Source organism: Garra rufa, chromosome 8 (assembly GCF_049309525.1).
Source record: "Garra rufa chromosome 8, GarRuf1.0, whole genome shotgun sequence".
In the NCBI taxonomy this organism is placed as follows: Eukaryota; Metazoa; Chordata; class Actinopteri; order Cypriniformes; family Cyprinidae; genus Garra; species Garra rufa.
The window spans coordinates 43,862,910-43,881,896 of NC_133368.1; the positions used below are offsets into that span (position 1 = coordinate 43,862,910).

Below are 18,987 nucleotides of genomic sequence, written 5' to 3' on the forward strand. Positions count from 1 at the left end.
TTCTATATTTTTTCTAGAATTAATTTTTTTATTATTATTTATTATTAGAATTATTTATTAATTATTTATTATTACTATGTGATATGGTGAAGATGTAATGGCAGAATGCTTTTTTAGTTGATTTTACCAAAAATAAACATTAATTGACATACATTATCGTATAGTATATATGCTATATGAGATGAAAAAAAACTGATCAGTGATGCACAATTTATTAAAATGACAAAATTTCAGAACTGAATGAGTAATTTTTTAAAGCTATCTAGTTACCACTAGATTGCTAACAATAGCTTTCAACAGGTAAAGTTAACCAGTTGCAAACCACTTCTCTAGATAGTGCTGTACTCATTAAATTATCCACTAGATGGAGCTGTATACACATTAAACTCAGTTCCTTAGCAAAACTGCCTTTGTTAATAATTTATCCCTAAGATGCTGCACATGATTTGGTTATAAAGTAAAAAAACTGCTGAGGTCAATGCACTCTTAAGTAAAAATCTCTAGTATAGAAAGATTTGATAAAAGTGCATTGATGATAATATAATCGCTCAAATCACAGTTAAAGCAAGACTGTTATAGTATATCATCACAAATTTAGGATTCATGTTGCAATGAGCCAATAACCATTTAGGCCTTGATTTAAAAGAAATTCAATAAAATCACAAAATAATAAAACAAAACAGGAAGATTCACATGCGATACAGGAAAGCGCAACCCACAGGCATTACAGTATTCCTTGTAAACAAATAATTGAAGCATACGGCGTACATGTGATTTAAAGAGAATACAGTAGGATATATTGTTTCTGCACTCGTGGATATTTCGTATGATGGGTTTTTTATAGTAATTACTTAGAGTTTTGTGTTTGTCAAATGGGTATCTCCTACTGCAAAAAGCCATGGTAAAGTCATTTGGCTGACGTGAAGTGCTTGGCCTTTACCCTATTTCCTGCTCTTAATGCTTGTCACTGTGGCATTTGGCATGTATAAAATTTGTAGTTAAACATTTTTCTCATTTTATAGCTCCTGGGCGTATATTTACTACAGAGGTCCACTGAAAAGGCTACTGGGAAGAAAAATAGGCTTTACGAGACGATGCCATCAACCTTTGCGCTTCTGGTGTTTCTGAGGCCAAACACGTACAAGTAATGTTTTGATTGTTTCACATTATTTGTACTAGATAGTAGCCTTTTTTATAGATCAAATGGATTATTTATATTTGATATACTATGTTGGTGTGACAGCATTTAAGCCATTGTTATAACAGATGTAAACAACATGCAACTACTAAATATTAAACTTTGATATTAAGCTTGGTGAGAGGTGTGCTATTATTTTTTTTAATTAATGGAACTTGAAAAAGAGTGAAAAATCATACATTTAAATACATTAAGGATGCAATATAGAGCCAGAATACAGAGACTTAGTGATGGGCTGTTTGCCTATTTATTTATTAATTCATTCATACTTCTGTTCCATAAGGACGCATAAAAATAATCCAAAGTGACAGTAAATAATTGTATAATGTTACAAAAAATTCTTTAAAATAAATGCAGTTCTGAGAAAAAAAAAAGTCTTTGTCTTGAAATTGACTTTATATCTCCCAATTGTGACTTTTTTTTTCTCAGAACTGTTTCTTTTTTTCCCCTCAAAACTGGACTTTATAACTTGCAATTTCAAATTTATTACTCAGTTCTATGGAAAAAAAGTCAGAATTGCAAGATTTTATCTTGCAATAGTGACTTTTTTTTCAGAATTACGAGTTTATATCTCAGAATTTTGAGTTTATATCTCATAATTGTGAGTTTATATCTCACAATTATGACTTTATAACACGCAATTGCAAGTTTATATCTCACAATTCTGGGAACAATCAATCTTTTTACCCCCTCAAAACTGGACTTAACTAGCAATTGTGAATTTATTACTCAAGGTTCTGAGAAAAAAAAAAGTCAGAATTGTGAGTTTATTTCTCACAATTCTGAGAACATATCAATCTTTTTTCCCCCTTAAACAAGACTTCATAACTCACAATTGTGAATTTATTACTCAGTTCAGAGAAAAAAATGTCAGAATTTTGACTTTTCAGAATTTTGAATTTATATCTTATAATTTTGACTTTTTTTCTCAGAATTGAGTTTATTTCTCAATTGTGACTTTTTCTGAATTGTGAATTTAAATCTCATAATTGTGACTTTCACAGAATTGGGAGTTCATATCTCACAATTGTGACTTTACAACACAATTGTGAGTTTTATCTTACAATTGTGAGCTTATATCTCACAATTGTGACTTTTCTCAGAATTGTGAGTTTAATGGTGCATCTCAATAAATTAGAATGCTGTGGAAAAGTTCATTTATTTCAGTAATTCAACTCAAATTGTGAAACTCATGTATTAAATAAATTGCACACAGACTGAAGTAGTTTAAGTTTTTGGTTCTTTTAATTTTGATGATTTGGCTCACATTTATCAAAAACCCACCAATTTAATTTCTCAACAAACTAGAATATGGTGACTTGCCAATCAGCTAATCAACTCAAAACACCCGCAAAGGTTTCCTGAGCCTTCAAAATGGTCTCTCAGTTTGGTTCACTAGGCTACACAATCATGGGGAAGACTGCTGATCTGACAATTGTCCAGAAGACAAGCATTCATTTCATTTGGAAACCAAGGTCCTAGAGTCTGAAGAAAAGGGTGGAGAACCAAGAATTTTAGAACCAAGAATTTTAGAGCACTTCTTCCTTCCTTCATTTTCCAGCAGGATTTGGCACAAGCCCGCACTGCCAAAAGCACCAAAAGTTGGTTAAATGACCATGGTGTTTGTGTGCTTGACTGGCCAGCAAACTCACCAGACCTGAACCCCATAAAGAATCTATAGGGTATTGTCAAGAGGAAAATGAGAAACAAGAGACCAAAAAATGCAGATGAGCTGAGGGCCACTGTCAAAAAAACCTGGGCTTCCATACCACCTCAGCAGTGCCACAAACTGATCACCTCCATGCCACGCTGAATTGAGGCAGTGATTAAAGCAAAAGAAGCCCCTACCAAGTATTGAGTACATATACAGTAAATGATTTTATGAAGTATTCTAATTTGTTGGGTTTTTGTCAAATGTGAGCCAAATCATCACAATTAAAAGAACCAAAGACTTAAACTACTTCAGTCTGTGTGCACTGAATTTATTTAATACATGAGTTTTACAATTTGAGTTGAATTACTGAAATAAATTAACTTTTCCACGACATTCTAATTTATTGAGATGCACCCCTCAAAACTGGACTTTATAACTCACATTTGCGAGTTTATATCTCACAATTCTGACTTTTTTCTCAGAATGGCGAGATTATATCTTGAAATTGTGACTTTATAATGCACAATTGTGAGTTTATATCTCACAGATGTGACTTTTTTCTCAGAATTGAGAGTTATCAGTAACATCAGTCTTTTTTCCCCTCAAAACTGGACTTTATAACTCGCAGTTGTGAAGAATTGTGAATTGTTAGATGTAAACTTGCAATTGCAAAAAAAAAGTCAGAATTATGAGATAAAAAGTTGCAATTACTTTTTTTTACATTTTTTAATTTGTGGCAGAAACAGGCTTCCATAATTATGAACTTTTTATTCATAAAAAATTCTAAAAATCTTGGTTTCATAATGTATCTCAAGCTAAATTAATAAACATTTCAACCTATTCAGAGATATAATTATATTAGTCTTCACCAATTTGATTGAAAGGTGATGTTTTAACATCATACAGTGAAGCTAAATTTCCATTAAATACCCATTTTTTAGACTGATTTTACTACTTTAAACCATTTTAAAACTAAATATTATTTATAAATGCATAAATGGCAAAAATGTAATATAATATATAATAAAAAATGTACATACAGATCAAACGTTTGGAGGTCAGTAAGATTTTTTTAAAGAAATGAACACTTTTATTCAGCAAGGATGCAATAAATTGAGCTTTCTTTCATCATTGAATAATGAAAAATGTGTGAAAAAATTTGTTTCCACAAAAATATTAAACAGCACTGAACTGTTAACATTGATAATAATAAATGTTTCTTGAGCAGCAAATCATATTAGAATGATTTCTAAAGGATCATGTGACACTGAAGATTAGTAATGATGCTAAAAATTCAGCTTTGCACCACAGTAATAAATTACATAAGAGATTCATTTTAAAAAATTACAAAAATCTTACTATCACCAAACCGCAACAATCCTAGAACACCTTAACAAGCTTCTTATTTCAAAACTGTATTCAAACTGTCTTAGAAGTTTTTGCCTGAACAATCCCTTTAAGAGCTTTAAATTCTCACGTGGCCAAAAATACACTTTGAACAATCATGCAAGTTTAGAAACTGTTTGTTATTTGACCATAAATCTTTCTGTCTAGGTGTCTGGAAATGTCTGACATCAGATGACCGATGTCTTCCATCCCTAACTGTGTTTCACTTCTGACCGCGCAGGAAAACAGCCACAGAATGTCCAAGTGTCCATTTCCTGTCCTCATGCCTCACCCCATCTAAACCAGCACAATGCGTCTTTAATTACGTCACACCGTCACTTTCTTTTTATGTGTTTTTCCTAGGAGCGTGTGTATATGCCGATGTGTGTGTTTCTGCACTTGTGACGCTGCATATCTCAGGGATGAGGCCATCCGAGGGGAACCTTAGAAAATGACACAGAGGCTGATAAATGTGTTTGCTGTGGCACCAGGCAAAGCAAGCCTGACTGTCGCCTGCCTGCTTTTTCTCAACAAACTCAATGCTGTTCTCATCCATCTCTGCTGTTAGAGTACAGTAGAGACTGTGCAGACTGAATACAGACAGTAAATAAATAACGTTTGCATGTATCTAAGACATAATGCATTGCGCCCAATATGAATACTGTCATCATTTTCTCACCCTTATGTACTTTCTATTAAATTTAAACTATTAAACTATTAAAATTTATTTGTGTTAGAAAATGGTGGATTTAGGCATGCCACTGACAGCAATTTTTATTTAACAGGTGAAATAAAGTGCACTTTCATAATTCATAACTCTATTTTCATGCACTAACTTTGTACTTAATATACAAAAAATAGTCTTTAGTACTTTTTAAAGTTTTCACAAGTTAATATGATTCTTTTGGGTCTTAATGAGAAGTCTATAACATACTTTGGTTAAAATTTCTCAATGGTAGAGTAAAAAACACTCTTTTTACCTTGTCAAAATCAGCCTTTAAATGCTAATGAGCTCTGCTCACCCCGCCCCTCTCTGCCGTGGAATGGCGAGCCGAAATGTTTACTTTAGCCGCGTTTAGCTGCGAAACTTGCTAACTAGCACATTATTAAGAAAGGTCATTTGCAAAGATGCATAAAAAAACCTTATGCTCACTTCTGCGGTGGGTGAAACTGCATCAGGAACGATTCGCACGAACATAGACGCATATGTAGATCGGGATCGGCGCTTTCCTTTCAAAAACGAAAGTAATGTTAATCCTCTGCGTCTTCAGCGGCTCAGATGTCGGGAGTAAATGATGACTGCTATGTTCATTATTACATTTACGAGAACACCCCAATCGCTCAATCAGAGACATTCTTGTCTTCCCCTGCACCTGAGTCACACAATGGAGTCGGACTGTTTCAGCTCGGTGAGGGCGGGTCTAAAGTAAGGCGCTAATGTCAATCAACCATCGTGGGAGCAGCCTCTGTCGTTGTGTCATTACACTGACAAGAAGCTGAGAATGACCTGATTTTGAAAAGGGGATATTACTTTTAAAGATTAAAAAGACACCACTGGGTGGATGTTTATCATTGTAGGGTGGTTGTGTACTACTGCCAACACACATTAATGTTCAAACAACATGTAAAAGTGAGTTTTTTATCCGATGACCCCTTTAAGATTGACTTAAGATCATCTAAGTGTACTCAACTGTGCTATTTTGGGACACCATGAATGTAAACTAAAATGTGCTTTTAACATACAATCTCTGTATTTAAAAAATAATGTAGTTACCACTTGTAGTACACTTGGGTGTACTAGTGTATAAAAGATGGGTTCAAGTGTACTATAAGTGGTAACTAAATGCAGAGATAGGGTGTTAAAAGCACATATTAGTTCATGGTGTCCCAAAACAGCACGGTTGAGTACACTTAGACACTTAGATGATCTAGGAGAAGTTCGCTTACAGAACAAAAATTTACAGATGATGTACTCCCCCCCTTGTCAACCAAAGATGTTAATGTCTTTCTTTCTTCAGTCATAAAGAAATTATGTTTTTTGAGAAAACATTTCAGGATTTCTCTTCATATAGTGGACCTCTATGGTGCCCCTGAGTTTGAACTTCCAAAATGCAGCTTCAAAAAGCTATAAACAATCCCAGCCAAGGAATAAGGGTCTTATCTAGCAAAATGATCGGTTATTTTCTTTAAAAAAAATTGAAAATTTATATACTTTTTAACCTCAAATGCTCATCTTGTCTAGCTCTATGTGTATTCTTGGGTATGTTGAAAAACTCCCATCTCATTTTCTCCTCCAACTTCAAAATCATCCTACATTGCTGTTTTACCTTTTTTTTGAGTCGGTATTTCTGCAGCGATGTAGGGCGATTTTGAAGTTGGAGGAGAAAATGAGATGGCAGTTTTTCGACATACCCTAACTGTCTACAAGAATACACGCAGAGCTAGACTTAAAAAGTAAATAAATTATTTTTTTTAGAAAATAACCGATCAATTCGCTAGATAAGACCCTTCTTTCTCATCTGGGATCGTTTAGAGGCCTTCTGAAGCTGCATTTAAACTGCATTTTGGAAGTTCAAACTCACAGGCACCATAGAAGTCCACAATATGGAGAGAAATCCTGAAATGTTTTCCTCAAAAAAAAAAAAAAAAGTCTTTACAACTGAAGAAAGAAAGACGAACATCTTGGATGAAAAGGGGATGAGTAAGTTATCTGTAAATTTTTGTTCCAGAAGTGAACTTCTCCTTAAAGTTTATCTTAAGAAGTACTAATGGATAATTTTAAGTATATTAAGTACTAAATTTTAGTGCCTGAAAACAGCACTTTAAGTACATTACTGGAGTGCACTTTTTTTCACCTGACTTTGCATGTCACACAGAAAAGTGAACAACAACAACAACAACAACAACAACAACAACAACAACTTTCATAACATAATGGTTTCAGAAGACTTGAAAAATAGTGCATGGCTTACATGTACTGAATTTGTTATACTTTAATGGCAGTTTTTTTGCTTTTGGAAATACATGCTACCCTGCAAAAGACTAGGGTTAGTATGTTTTTTTTTTCTTTTTTCAGAAATTAATGCTCATATTTAGAAATGACACATTAAATTCGTCAAAAGTAATAGTAAAAACATTTACAATGTTACAAAAGATTTATATTTCAAATGAATGCACCTTTTTTGGAATTTTCTATTCATAAAAAGAACTTTCACCATTTCCACAAAACTGATTTCAACATTGAATACTAAGAAATGTTTCTCAAGCAACAAATCAGCAAATTAGAATGACTTCTAAAGAATCATGTGACACTGACGACTGGAGTAATGACGCTGGAAATTCAGCTTTACATCACAGGAATAAATTACATTTTAAAATATATTCAAATCGAAAATAACTATTTTCAATCAAAATAGTATTTCACAATATTACTGTTTTTACTATATTTTTGATTAAATGCAGCCTTGGTGAGACTTCTTACACAAACTTTTGAACATTTACTGTAAATCAGCATCTACTTTCATTTTAAATAGATAAAAACATCTTGTTTTGTGTCTCACAGAAGAAAGAAGTAGTTACAGGTTTGGAATGACATTAGAATGAGTCAAATTTTCATTTTTATGTAAACTAACCTGCTACAATATTCTACTGTCAAAAAGTAGTGCAAGTTTATGTGTGACGCTCTCATTTTAGTTTAGTTGTACAAACTACCTCTTATATGTGATCAAACTTTGACCATTTTCATAATATAAATATACAATTAGATATCAGCATTGCATCCCACATCTATCTCGTAAATTGAGAGTAAACTGTGGCTTCCTGAGTTGAAATACCTCTCCTGTGATGCTTCGTGGCTGAAGTCAAAATGAGGTCACTGTCGCTTTAAGAAGCATCCTGCTGGAACGCTTGCTCTTTGACTTCTGCGAGCGCCGCTCAGATCTCCGTCCACGAATGCTGCTGATGTGTAGAGAAAGAGGACAGGAACACAGAAAGAATTCAGATGCGAGAAGAACCCCACAGGATCACTGATTCACACATGGCTGGATCATCTTATGCAAGTCTGTTGTATGAAGATTGACTTTATTTGAAAGGTGAGTGTTTGGAAGACACTTTTCACTGCCTCTTTCAAGTCAGCGTAGCGTTTTAAAGTGCACTAGGATACAAAAGTCTGATTACACTACTGAAAACATTTATATTTTGGATATTTTGTTCATTTAAAACAACATTTTACATTACAAATGACTTTAAGGGGAGAAATAAATGACAATTTAATACTTAAATGGGAGAAAAACTAAGTTTTTTCATGCATCTGTCAAGTTTGAGATTTGGGGCTTTTTGCTGTTTTATAAAGTGTTTTTTCAGACTAGTGGAAAGAAAACACCCAAAAGACACTGTTAAGTGTTTCTTTATCTATTTGTGTCAATAGATTTCAATTACAATACATATTTTTCAAGGCTATTTTGGAAGTAAAATACTGACAAATGTTTTTGAAGCAAAACAGGGTGCTGTATAGCACTAACTGAAATAAAATGCATCGTATTAACAGTGCTTGCATTTTAAGGTTGTGCAATTTAACATGGGTGGATATTTAGGCTGTGAATTTTTCAAGTGGAAACATAAAATTTCATTTGTAAAATTTTCAATGTTAATAATACAGATTACTTTAAAATACAACTTTCACTATTGCATTGTTTACAATTTCAATATTAAATATTCATATTATTTTAAAATACAATTTAACAATTGCAGTGTTCAAAATTTCAATACTGAATAATTTCAATACAACCTTTGATACTTGAGAGGACATTTCGGTGCGTATTATTTCGCTTCCAAAGATTCACCGATTCAAATTCACCAAGAAAATCGATGCTACACATCCAGGTATGGCAGGAAGAGCAATTGAGCATCGATACAAAATCGACGCCTGTTGCTTTCCGCTTCATCAGCAGGTGGTGAAAGCGAGTCTTGCTGAGACCATTGCGGTCGGTGTACGTTTTATTCATTTGATTTTTCATTTGAAATGAAATAAGCAGAAATAAACGTCTCCTTTATTCAGAAAACGAAACCGATTTCGGGTAGAAAACTGATAAACGACTTCAAAATTCGTTTTCACATGACGAGACGCCCCTTTGCGCTGATTGGTCAACCAAATCTGCACCGGTGACTCCATCCAGAGCCATATAGAGACCCCATCCATTGTTCACTCAACTAAATAAAAGACCGTTATTTATTTTAATTCTTTTTCAGTCTTTAAAACAACAAACATACAAGTGCAATAACATTAATTACATCAAAATATAATATAATAGGCCTATAACTAAGACAGTTAAAAATAATAATAATAAAATTGGAAAAGCAATTAGAAAATCACATAAGAAATGTACATAAGAAGTACAAATAGTTACAAATTATTCAAACAATAGATTTAAGGCTTTAAAATAATTTACAGCTTGTGTCGCGTTATTTCTTTTTTTTTTTTTTTACGATTGCATACCTGACTGTTTCTATTAAAAGGAGAGTCAAGACGATAGTCCTCTGACTAGGCTTTCTTCTCTAACTCGTTTCACAGAAATATTTATTTCATAAATATTAATCTGCACCCAGCATGTTTTATTTTGCTGTATGCTTTTTAATCTGAGTATCTTTTAGACATTATACTCAGTTTTGGACAAGCGATGGAAAGTGCAAATACTGTAATGCAAATCGACTGAAGAGGGTGGAAATTTAAATTTTTTACTGTACTGTATATCATAGCCACAGGAAAGTTTCACTTTGCCAGGATTTAATTTAATATAAGTGTGCACAGCCTAGATGCTCAAGTAAAATGTTGAAATCAGCTAGATAAAAATAACACTTTAAAAGGCGCTTTTCACGGTGTTACATACAGCACGAGCAACAGCTCGCCAGAGGAGTGATTCAGCGAAATGATTGACAGGACCACAGCGGATGCAGAAGCACAAGAGCGCAAGTGAACTTTTGTTAATTAAGAAGAAAATATAGGCGCCTGTAAGTAATATACATATACCAATATAGCCACAGGAACGTTTTATTTTGCTGAGATTTAGGTCAAATGTGCTCAGCCTAGATGCTTAAAGGGATAGTTCACCCAAAAATGAAAATTTGATGTTTATCTGCTTACACCCAGGGCATCCAAGATGTAGGTGATTTTGTTTCCTCAGAAAAACACAAACAAAGATTTTTAACGAAAACCGGTGCAGTCTGCCAGCCTTATCATGGACGTGGATGGGCACCAAACCTTTAAAAGTAAACAAAAACATGCACAGACAAATCCAAATCACACCCTGCGGCTCGTGATGATACATTGATGTCCTAAGACACGAAACGGTCGGTTTTTGCGAGAAACTGAACAGTATTTATATCATTTTTTACCTTTGATACACAGCCACGTCCATCTGTCATGAGCACGAGTTTGGCATCAGTCACGTCACATGTCCACGCGCTTCTGGCGTAGTATACGCAAACGCCGTAAGGGGAAATCAGTGAAAAGTCCCAGATGAGTTTGCGCAAGCAAACGTAATCTTTTAGCTTTAAATCGGTTTAAACAATCAGGATACGCGCAAGTAATTGCCATTTTGAATAGCCGCTATACCCACAATCTCTGTGCACTGTGGAAACAATGAGTGTCGTATTCATGCGACAGATCGCTTCCGGCGTTTGCGTATTCTACGCTAGAGCGCGTGCTCATGTGACGTGACTGATGCCAAACTCGTGCTCAGGAGAGATGGACGTGGCTGTGTATCAAAGGTAAGAAAATGATATAAATACTGTTCAGTTTCTCACAAAAACCGATCGTTCCGTGTCTTAGGACATCAATGTATCGTCACGAGCCGCAGGGTGTAATTTGGATTTGTCTGTGCATGTTTTTGTTTACTTTTAAAGGTTTAGTGCCCATCCACGTCCATGATAAGGCTGGCAGACTGCACCGGTTTTCATTAAAAATCTTCGTTTGTGTTTTTCTGAGGAAACAAAGTCACCTACATCTTGGATGCCCTGGGGGTAAGCAGATAAACATTAAATTTTCATTTTTGGGTGAACTATCCCTTTAAGTAAAATGTTGATCAATAGCTAGATAATTAATAACACTTTAGGCTTGTGCAGAGTGGGTGTTTGACGGTGTTCGGCCATCCACCGATTGCTCACCTACTGGGTGGGCCCAGGGAAATAAAATATTAGGCTAGAGTTAAAAAAGAAACTGTTTAAACAAAAAAAAACTGCTATTTTATACTGTATCTATCTATATTAATCGTCATGTCAATCATCTCGCAGGATCACTCGTCTTGTGCGCTGTTGCACCTGCTGTATCATCCTGAAGCGGACGATTGTCTGTTGTTCCGCTGAACTACATTGATATTATTTCTATAAAAATTATTTCATTATACAATTTTTATAAATAACGAAAGGTTGGGCGGTGGGCAAGTACGTTGGTGGATGGCCGAACACCGTGAAACAGCGACTTTTCAAGCCTAAGCGTTATTACATTTTACTTAAGCATCTACACTGTCCACATTTATAATAACTGGCAAAGCTGGCAAAATGAAACGTTCCTGACTGTGGCTATGATAATACAGTAAAAATTAAATTATCCACCCTCGATACCAATTCAGCCTATTTGCATTACAGTATTTGCACTTACCATCGCTTATCCAAAACTGAGCATAATGTCTAAAAGAAAAGTTATGACTGCTGTGTATTTACACTTGACTGAACATTGATCTATATATTATTTCTGCTTATTTCATTTCAAATTAAAAATCAAATGAATAAGCAACAGGCGTCGATTTTGTATCGATGCTCAATTGCTCTTCCTGCCATACCCAGATGTGTAGCATCGAATTTCTTGGCGAATTTGAATCGGTGAATTTTTGGAAGCGAAATAATACGCACCGAAATGTCCTGTCAAGTATCAAAGGTTTTATTGAAATTATTTAGTATTGAAATTTTGAACACTGCAATTGTTAAATTTGTATTTTAAAATAATATGAATATTTAATATTGAAATTGTAAACAATGCAACAGTGAAAGTCGTATTTTAAAATAATCTGTATTATTAACATTGACAATTTTACAAATGAAATTTTATGTTTCCACTTGAAAAATTCACAGCCTAAATATCCACCCATGTTGAATTGCACAACCTTAAAATGCAAGCACTGTTAATACGATGCATTTTATTTCAGTTAGTGCTATACAGCACCCTGTTTTGCTTCAAAAACATTTGTCAGTATTTTACTTCCATAGGCTGTTTTCTTAAAATGAGTTTTTTTTCCTACACTGAGCCATAAATCTCCACTTCAGTAACAGTTACACACACCAAACTTGATTTTTTTGTTCCTATCTATATTCTGAAGGTTTTTACTGAGGGATTTGTTCATATATAAATTGCTTGATTTTATACACCCTTTTATTCCCCCAAAAATGGTAAAAAGTACATTGTTTTCTGTCTGTTCTAAGTTTTTTTTTTTTTTTTCTGAATTATGGAGTGACAAAATGAGATTACATTATCAATGTAATCAATTAACAGGGCAAGTAAGGTGATGACTATTAGTTATTTTTTACCTTATTCACCTAAAGTCTCGCCTTAAGTTATTTGTCACTATTTTGCTTATTTTTGCTTTTTAGTGAATTAGAAAATATGCATATGCTCATTTCTTCTTCATTTAGATCATAACTGTCTTTGAAGCTTTTCAAAACCCTAAAACCTCATGTTTATGTCCACTATATATGGTTGAATTGGTTAAAAACTCTTTCATAAATGAGCAATTAATTATTTGTACTGATTTTCAGTGAGTGAATTGTTTATTATCTTGAAGGGAAAGTAAAATCAAAGACCAAATCGAACATAAAGCATCACTTAACCTCAGTTTCACCTTGAATGAAGAGGAAAGTTGGCTTGGCTAGTAATAAACATTTGATAGCAGTCATGCCACCTTTGTTTAATACAAATGGAAACATGAAACTATATGAATATTTAAGCATTTGCCAGATGCAACTGTGCAGCACTGCCTTATTAAGACCTGCGAGAAAGTTAAGCATGCTCTCTGTGATACGTTGTGGTCAGGCAGTTTTGGTTGTGGTTTTTATCCGCATTCACTATCTTTACTCTATGCAGCGTATAGCCTGAGTGTTTTTAAATGTCAATTGTGCATCATGATTAAGAAATGGCAGATGTTTTGACTAGTAGAAAAGTCAGTTCCTAACAAACTGATTATTTTGGATGTTGAATCCAAAATGATCAGATGTTAAAGGGATAAAATAAAAATTCAGTTGTTATTTAATGATGATGTTTTAGAAGAATCCTTCAGCAATTTTAAAGATTTGTTGATTTTAGTTTTCTTCTTTTTTAAATTCTGTTTTAGTTTAGTTTAGTTTTCCAATGCATGCCATTTTCTTATATAATAAAAAAGATACATTTTATATGATTTTAAAATATATCTTTTAGATATTTGAAAATTACATCAAAGATTTATAAAAACTAGTCTGTATGGCTTGCATGCTATTTTTCTAGACTTCTCAACATGATATCATACATTTTTGCAAAGAACAGACCGAAATTTAAGTCACTGATCATCTTTCCCACACTCTCAGGAAAAAACAAAAACATACTGTCGTATTGTTAAAAGCTGTCACTGGGCTGGTACCCTTTTAAAAACTACTAAAATGTACCTTTTGAGGTACATTACCAGTCAAAAGTCTTTACTGGTAAAAGATTTTTTTAATGTTTTTTAAAGAAGTCTGCATTTATTTGATCCAGAGAACAGAAAAAAACAGTACCATTTCGAAATATGTTTTACTGTTTAAAATAACAGTTTTCTATTTGAATATATTTTAAAATCTATTTTATTCCTGTAATGCAAAGCTGAATTTTCAGCATCATTACTCCAGTCGTCAGTGTCACATGATCCTTCAGAAATCATTCTAATATGCTGATTTGCTGCTCAAAATATATTATTATTATTATTATTATTGTTGTTGAAAACAGCTGAGCAGAATTTTTTCAGGTTCCTTTGATGAAGAGAAAGTTCAGAAGAACAACTTGTATCTGAAAAACTGAATAAATCTTTTGTAAAATTATAACATCACTTTTGATCATTTTAAAGCATCCTTGCTAAATAAAAGTATTAATTTCTATAATTTCCTTCCCAAAACTTTTAAGATAAATGCTAATCTTTGGATCTTTCTATTTATCAAAGAATCCTAAATAAAATGTTCTCAACTGTTTTAAATATTTATAATAATGTTTCTAAAGCAGCAAATCAACATATTAGTATGATTTCTAAAGGATCATGTGACTCTGACGACTGGAGTAATGATGCTGAAAATTTTGCTTTGATCACAGGAATGAATTACATTTTAAAATTGTACTTTTTTTGTACTTTGTAAATAAATGCAGGCTTGTTGAGCAGAAGACACTTTAAAAACCATAAAAATCATACTGTTCAAAAACTTTTGACTGGTAGTGTACCAACATGCATCCTTTAGGTGTAAACAGTATCACTTAAATTTTGGTCTGTTTCTCACAAAAAAATGTATCATGTTATGTTGAGAAGTCTAGAAAAATAGCATGCAAGCCATACAGACTTTTATAAATATTTTATACAATTTTCAAAAATCTAAAAAAATATTTTACAATTTTATATAAAAAAAAAGAATAAAAAACAAAAACAAAAAACAACAACAAAAAAAATATATATATATACCGCAGTGTTGTTACTGTTAAATAAAACAGATAATAAAAAAATAATTATAACATTTTGGTTAACTGTTAAACACTAGCAGAAGTAAAAAAGAATTAAAAATAATTAATAACTATTAAAAAATAATAATAATTAAAAAATTATTTGAGTTAGTTCAAGGTAAAATTGTTATAAGTACTAAACAGAAATTTAAAAAGAAACCTAAAATAGGAATTTTAAAAAGTAAACATACAGCAAAATAACAAAAACTTTATAATAAAATGAAAAATAAAATCTAAATCAAAATATTATATACTAAGATAGCAGTAATAACACTAAAAGAACACTGTTCCACAGAAATAAACAACAGCATGTCATGAGAGAGTTTTCACCATCTCTGCATTTAGAGTGTTTTTTTGTTTGGTTACCTATTCCTTTTATTGATTTCATGTGGGTCAGATGTTAAAAGTACTAAATACTTTATGTGTACAAGAGTACAACGACGCGTTGCTGTCTACACAGGGTCAGAAAGCTCTCGAATTTCATCCAAAATATCTTCATTTGTGTTTCAAAGACGAGCAAAGGTCTTACAGATTTGAAATGACATGAGGGTAAGTAATTAATGACAGCATTTTCATTTTTTGATGAACTATGCCTTTAACTCTCATTCCGTCTTACAGAAAACGGGAAGTGAAACAAACCGTTAGTGCTGCGAGATGAATGATAATGTTTGAGAGCAGCTGAACTGATATTTTAGGCAATACCTGTTTACTCTACATAACTTGTGTTTTCAGGACTCTTTACTCTTGAACATTGGGGGGATTTTTTTTAAATAACAAACAACGTAAATAAAAAGTTGAAATGTATAAACTAATTTATTTATAATAAAAAAATATGTAGAATTAATTAAAATCTAACAAATGCTGGGTTAAAAACAACAGAGGTGAGTGAAATATGGACAAACTCACCAACTAGGTTGTTTTGACCCAGGCTTCTAGTTTTGTTTAACTCAATTATTGCTTAAGAAAAATACTATATTTCTTGCTTAAAATGGACCCAAAATGGGTTGGAAAATAACATTTATTATATGTTCAGTAAAGGAAAATGCATTATTAAGTTGAAAAAATAATTCAGTGATGAACATTTTTTAAATTGGTTATTAATAAAAGTTCACCTTTTGAAATTAATTGACATTTTTACATTTAATGAAAAATAAAAATATTACATTTCATAAGTATAAAAATACAACATAAAAAAGTTAAGTTTGTTGTGGTTTGGATGTGGGAAAAAATATTATTCTGCACTCTCTATCTATCGATCTATCAATCTATCTATAGATCTATTACTTTCTTTTGACTTGTGGCAAAGTCTCCTGGTTCAATTTTGTTTAAAAGCATTTTACTCAGTTACAGTGTTGGCGTAGTTACTGCACTTTGCCTTTGTAGGGCAGAATACTTTAAAAATGCTGTTTTTTTTACCCAAATTCTGGGTACCTATTTACTCTACATTTCTTATGTTTTCAGGACTCACCCTCACAGTGGATGGAGAAGCTTTAGCCTGGTTTACTCCAGCGAGGAACATCACTCCATCATGGATCCGGTCGACAAGCAAAACAGCGAGAAGTTGATCTTCTACCTGACAGTGCCGCTGTCTTCAATCATCATCATCTCCAACCTCTTCATCATAATAGGCATCGCCTGCAACCGGCAGCTCCATAACACTCCCAACTACTTCTTCCTGAGCCTTCTAGTGGCCGACTTGTGCACCGGCATCACCCTGCAATTCATTCCCCGCATGTCACTCGACCGGCAGCTAGATTTCAAGCACTGCTTGGTGATGTACATCTTCCCAAACTTTCTTTTCCTATCGTTCCTCTTCAATCTAGTGATGGTGCATTACGAACGCTACCTGTGCATCGTCAGCCCACTCCACCACAGCCAGTTCTGGGTTCACCGCTGCTTCCCATTGGCCTTGTTGACGGTTTGGCTCCCGCCGTTGCTGTATGCATCGCTTCCAGCCTTCGGATGGAATAATTGGGTTGAACCCAAAGCCAACAAGAGCTCAGACTCAAATGAGACACTCACAGGATCATCCACATCTCGTAACTCCTCGAAAGAGGACGAGGTTTGCACCTACAAACAGGTTTTTCCCAAGGCCTTCATTTATTTGGAAGTGTGTGGACTGGTGCTGCCAGCCATGCTGTCCATCATAGCCATGACGGGACGGGTGTTGTGGATCGCACACAAGCAGCTGCAGAACATCTGTAAGCTCCATCGCGCAGTGGACCGTCTTCAGCAGCAGCAGCAGCCGTCGGAGCACGAACAGCAGCTTAACCTGCGCTACGCCAAATGCGTGGCTGCCGTGTCCCTAACGTTCCTGGTCTGCTGGGTGCCCTACATCATCTTCCAACTCATGTCCGTGACGGCTCTTCAGGGCGTGGTGAGCTTGCAGAGCTCCTCTTTGTACATCATTATGTCCTGTACGGGAATCGGGAGCATGGCCATCATTCCAATCATACTGGGACTGGCCAACAAGCAGTACACTGAGCCTGTCAGCAGAGTGATGCTTAAACTGAGAAACCGCTGGAGGGGAGGACAGAATAACAGAGATATTGCACTTTGACGAGCAGACAGTGAGTGGATAGGATGTTTCAGTTGAATGTCTAAATTAAAGTTGTTTCGTGCATTAAAGGAGAAGTTCACTTCCAGAACCAAAAATTACAGATAATGTACTCATCTTTCACGTCCTTCTTTCTTCAGTCGTAAAGAAATTATGTTTTTGAGAAAGACGTTTTAGGATTCAATGGTGCCTTAATTTTGAACTTACAAAATGCAGTTTGAATACAGCTTCAAACTAGGGGTGTGTTATATGACGATTTTTGATCATGGACGATTAAAATGCGTCCATGATCTGCTATGGATGCAAAACTTACTTTTACATGTTGTTTGAATATTAATGTGTGTTGGCGGTTTGTGTACACAACCACCCTACAATGATAAAAATCCACCCAGTGGTATTTTTTTATCTTTAAAAGTAATATCCCCATTTTAAAATCAGGTCATTCTCGGCTTCTTGTCGGTGAGACGACACACCAACAGAGGCCACTTCTGCGATAGTTGATTGACATTAGCGCCTCACCGAAATAGTCGGACTCCAATTACCATTGTGTGACTCAGGTGCAGAGGAAGACAAGAATGTCTCTGATTGAGCGATTGAGGTGTTCTGTTATTGGATGTAATAATGAACACAGCAGCCATCATTTACTCCTGACATCTGAGCTGCTGAAGACGCAGAGGATAACGTTACTTTTGTTTTTAAAAAGGAAATGGCCGATCCTGATCTAAATATGCGTCTATGTTCGTGCGAATCGTTCCTGATGCAGCTTTACCCACAGCAGAAGTGAGTATAAGAGTTTTTTAAACTGCCTTTCTCAATGATGTGCTTGTTGGCAAGTTTTGTCGCTAAAAGTGGCTAAACGCAGCTAAACAAGGCTAAAGTAAACATTACTCATAATTCCACATCAGAGAGGGGCAGGGCGATCAGAGCTCATTTGCATTTAAAGGGACCATGCAATAAAATGAGTTTTTTGCAGAGCTGATTTTGGCAAGGTGAAAGGGTGTTTTTTTACACTACTATTGAGGATTTTTAACAAGAGTATATTATAGACTTTTCATTAAGACTCTAAAGAATCATATGAACTTGTGGAAAATGGGCATCCGATGACCCCTTTAATACACTCAGGGGACACTGCACTTACACACAATCACAAAAGTACATAATTTGCATACAGTACAAAGCCTTGCAGGATAAATAGCGTTATTTCGTCCGTGCGCTGTTCTGGCATGCGCTTCATGAGTGCTTACACCTGAAGCACACGCCCAATAAAAGCTTGTCAAGCAGTGCCTGATTACTGGACTAAGCTGTCTTTCGCATCTGATTACAAAAATGCTATCAAAAACACACAAGTATTACATATAAACACAGTTTGTTATGTCTAAAGCGAAAGTAGACAGTTGAGAGAAAAAGGATGTGCGCCTGCATATCAGATGTGTGCA

At 34.3% G+C, this 18,987-nt stretch overlaps 1 protein-coding gene across 1 annotated transcript; it reads left to right on the forward strand.

Annotated features, from left to right (window-relative positions):
• The first annotated feature begins 8,193 nt into the window (after positions 1-8,193).
• On the forward strand, positions 8,194-18,009 carry gpbar1 (G protein-coupled bile acid receptor 1). The gene is made up of 2 exons (XM_073846364.1): positions 8,194-8,329; positions 16,456-18,009. The coding sequence occupies exon 2, from the start codon at positions 16,523-16,525 to the stop codon at positions 17,552-17,554; it is 1,032 nt and encodes a 343-aa protein (XP_073702465.1). The 5' UTR covers positions 8,194-8,329; positions 16,456-16,522; the 3' UTR covers positions 17,555-18,009.
• The last annotated feature ends 978 nt before the right edge of the window (positions 18,010-18,987 follow it).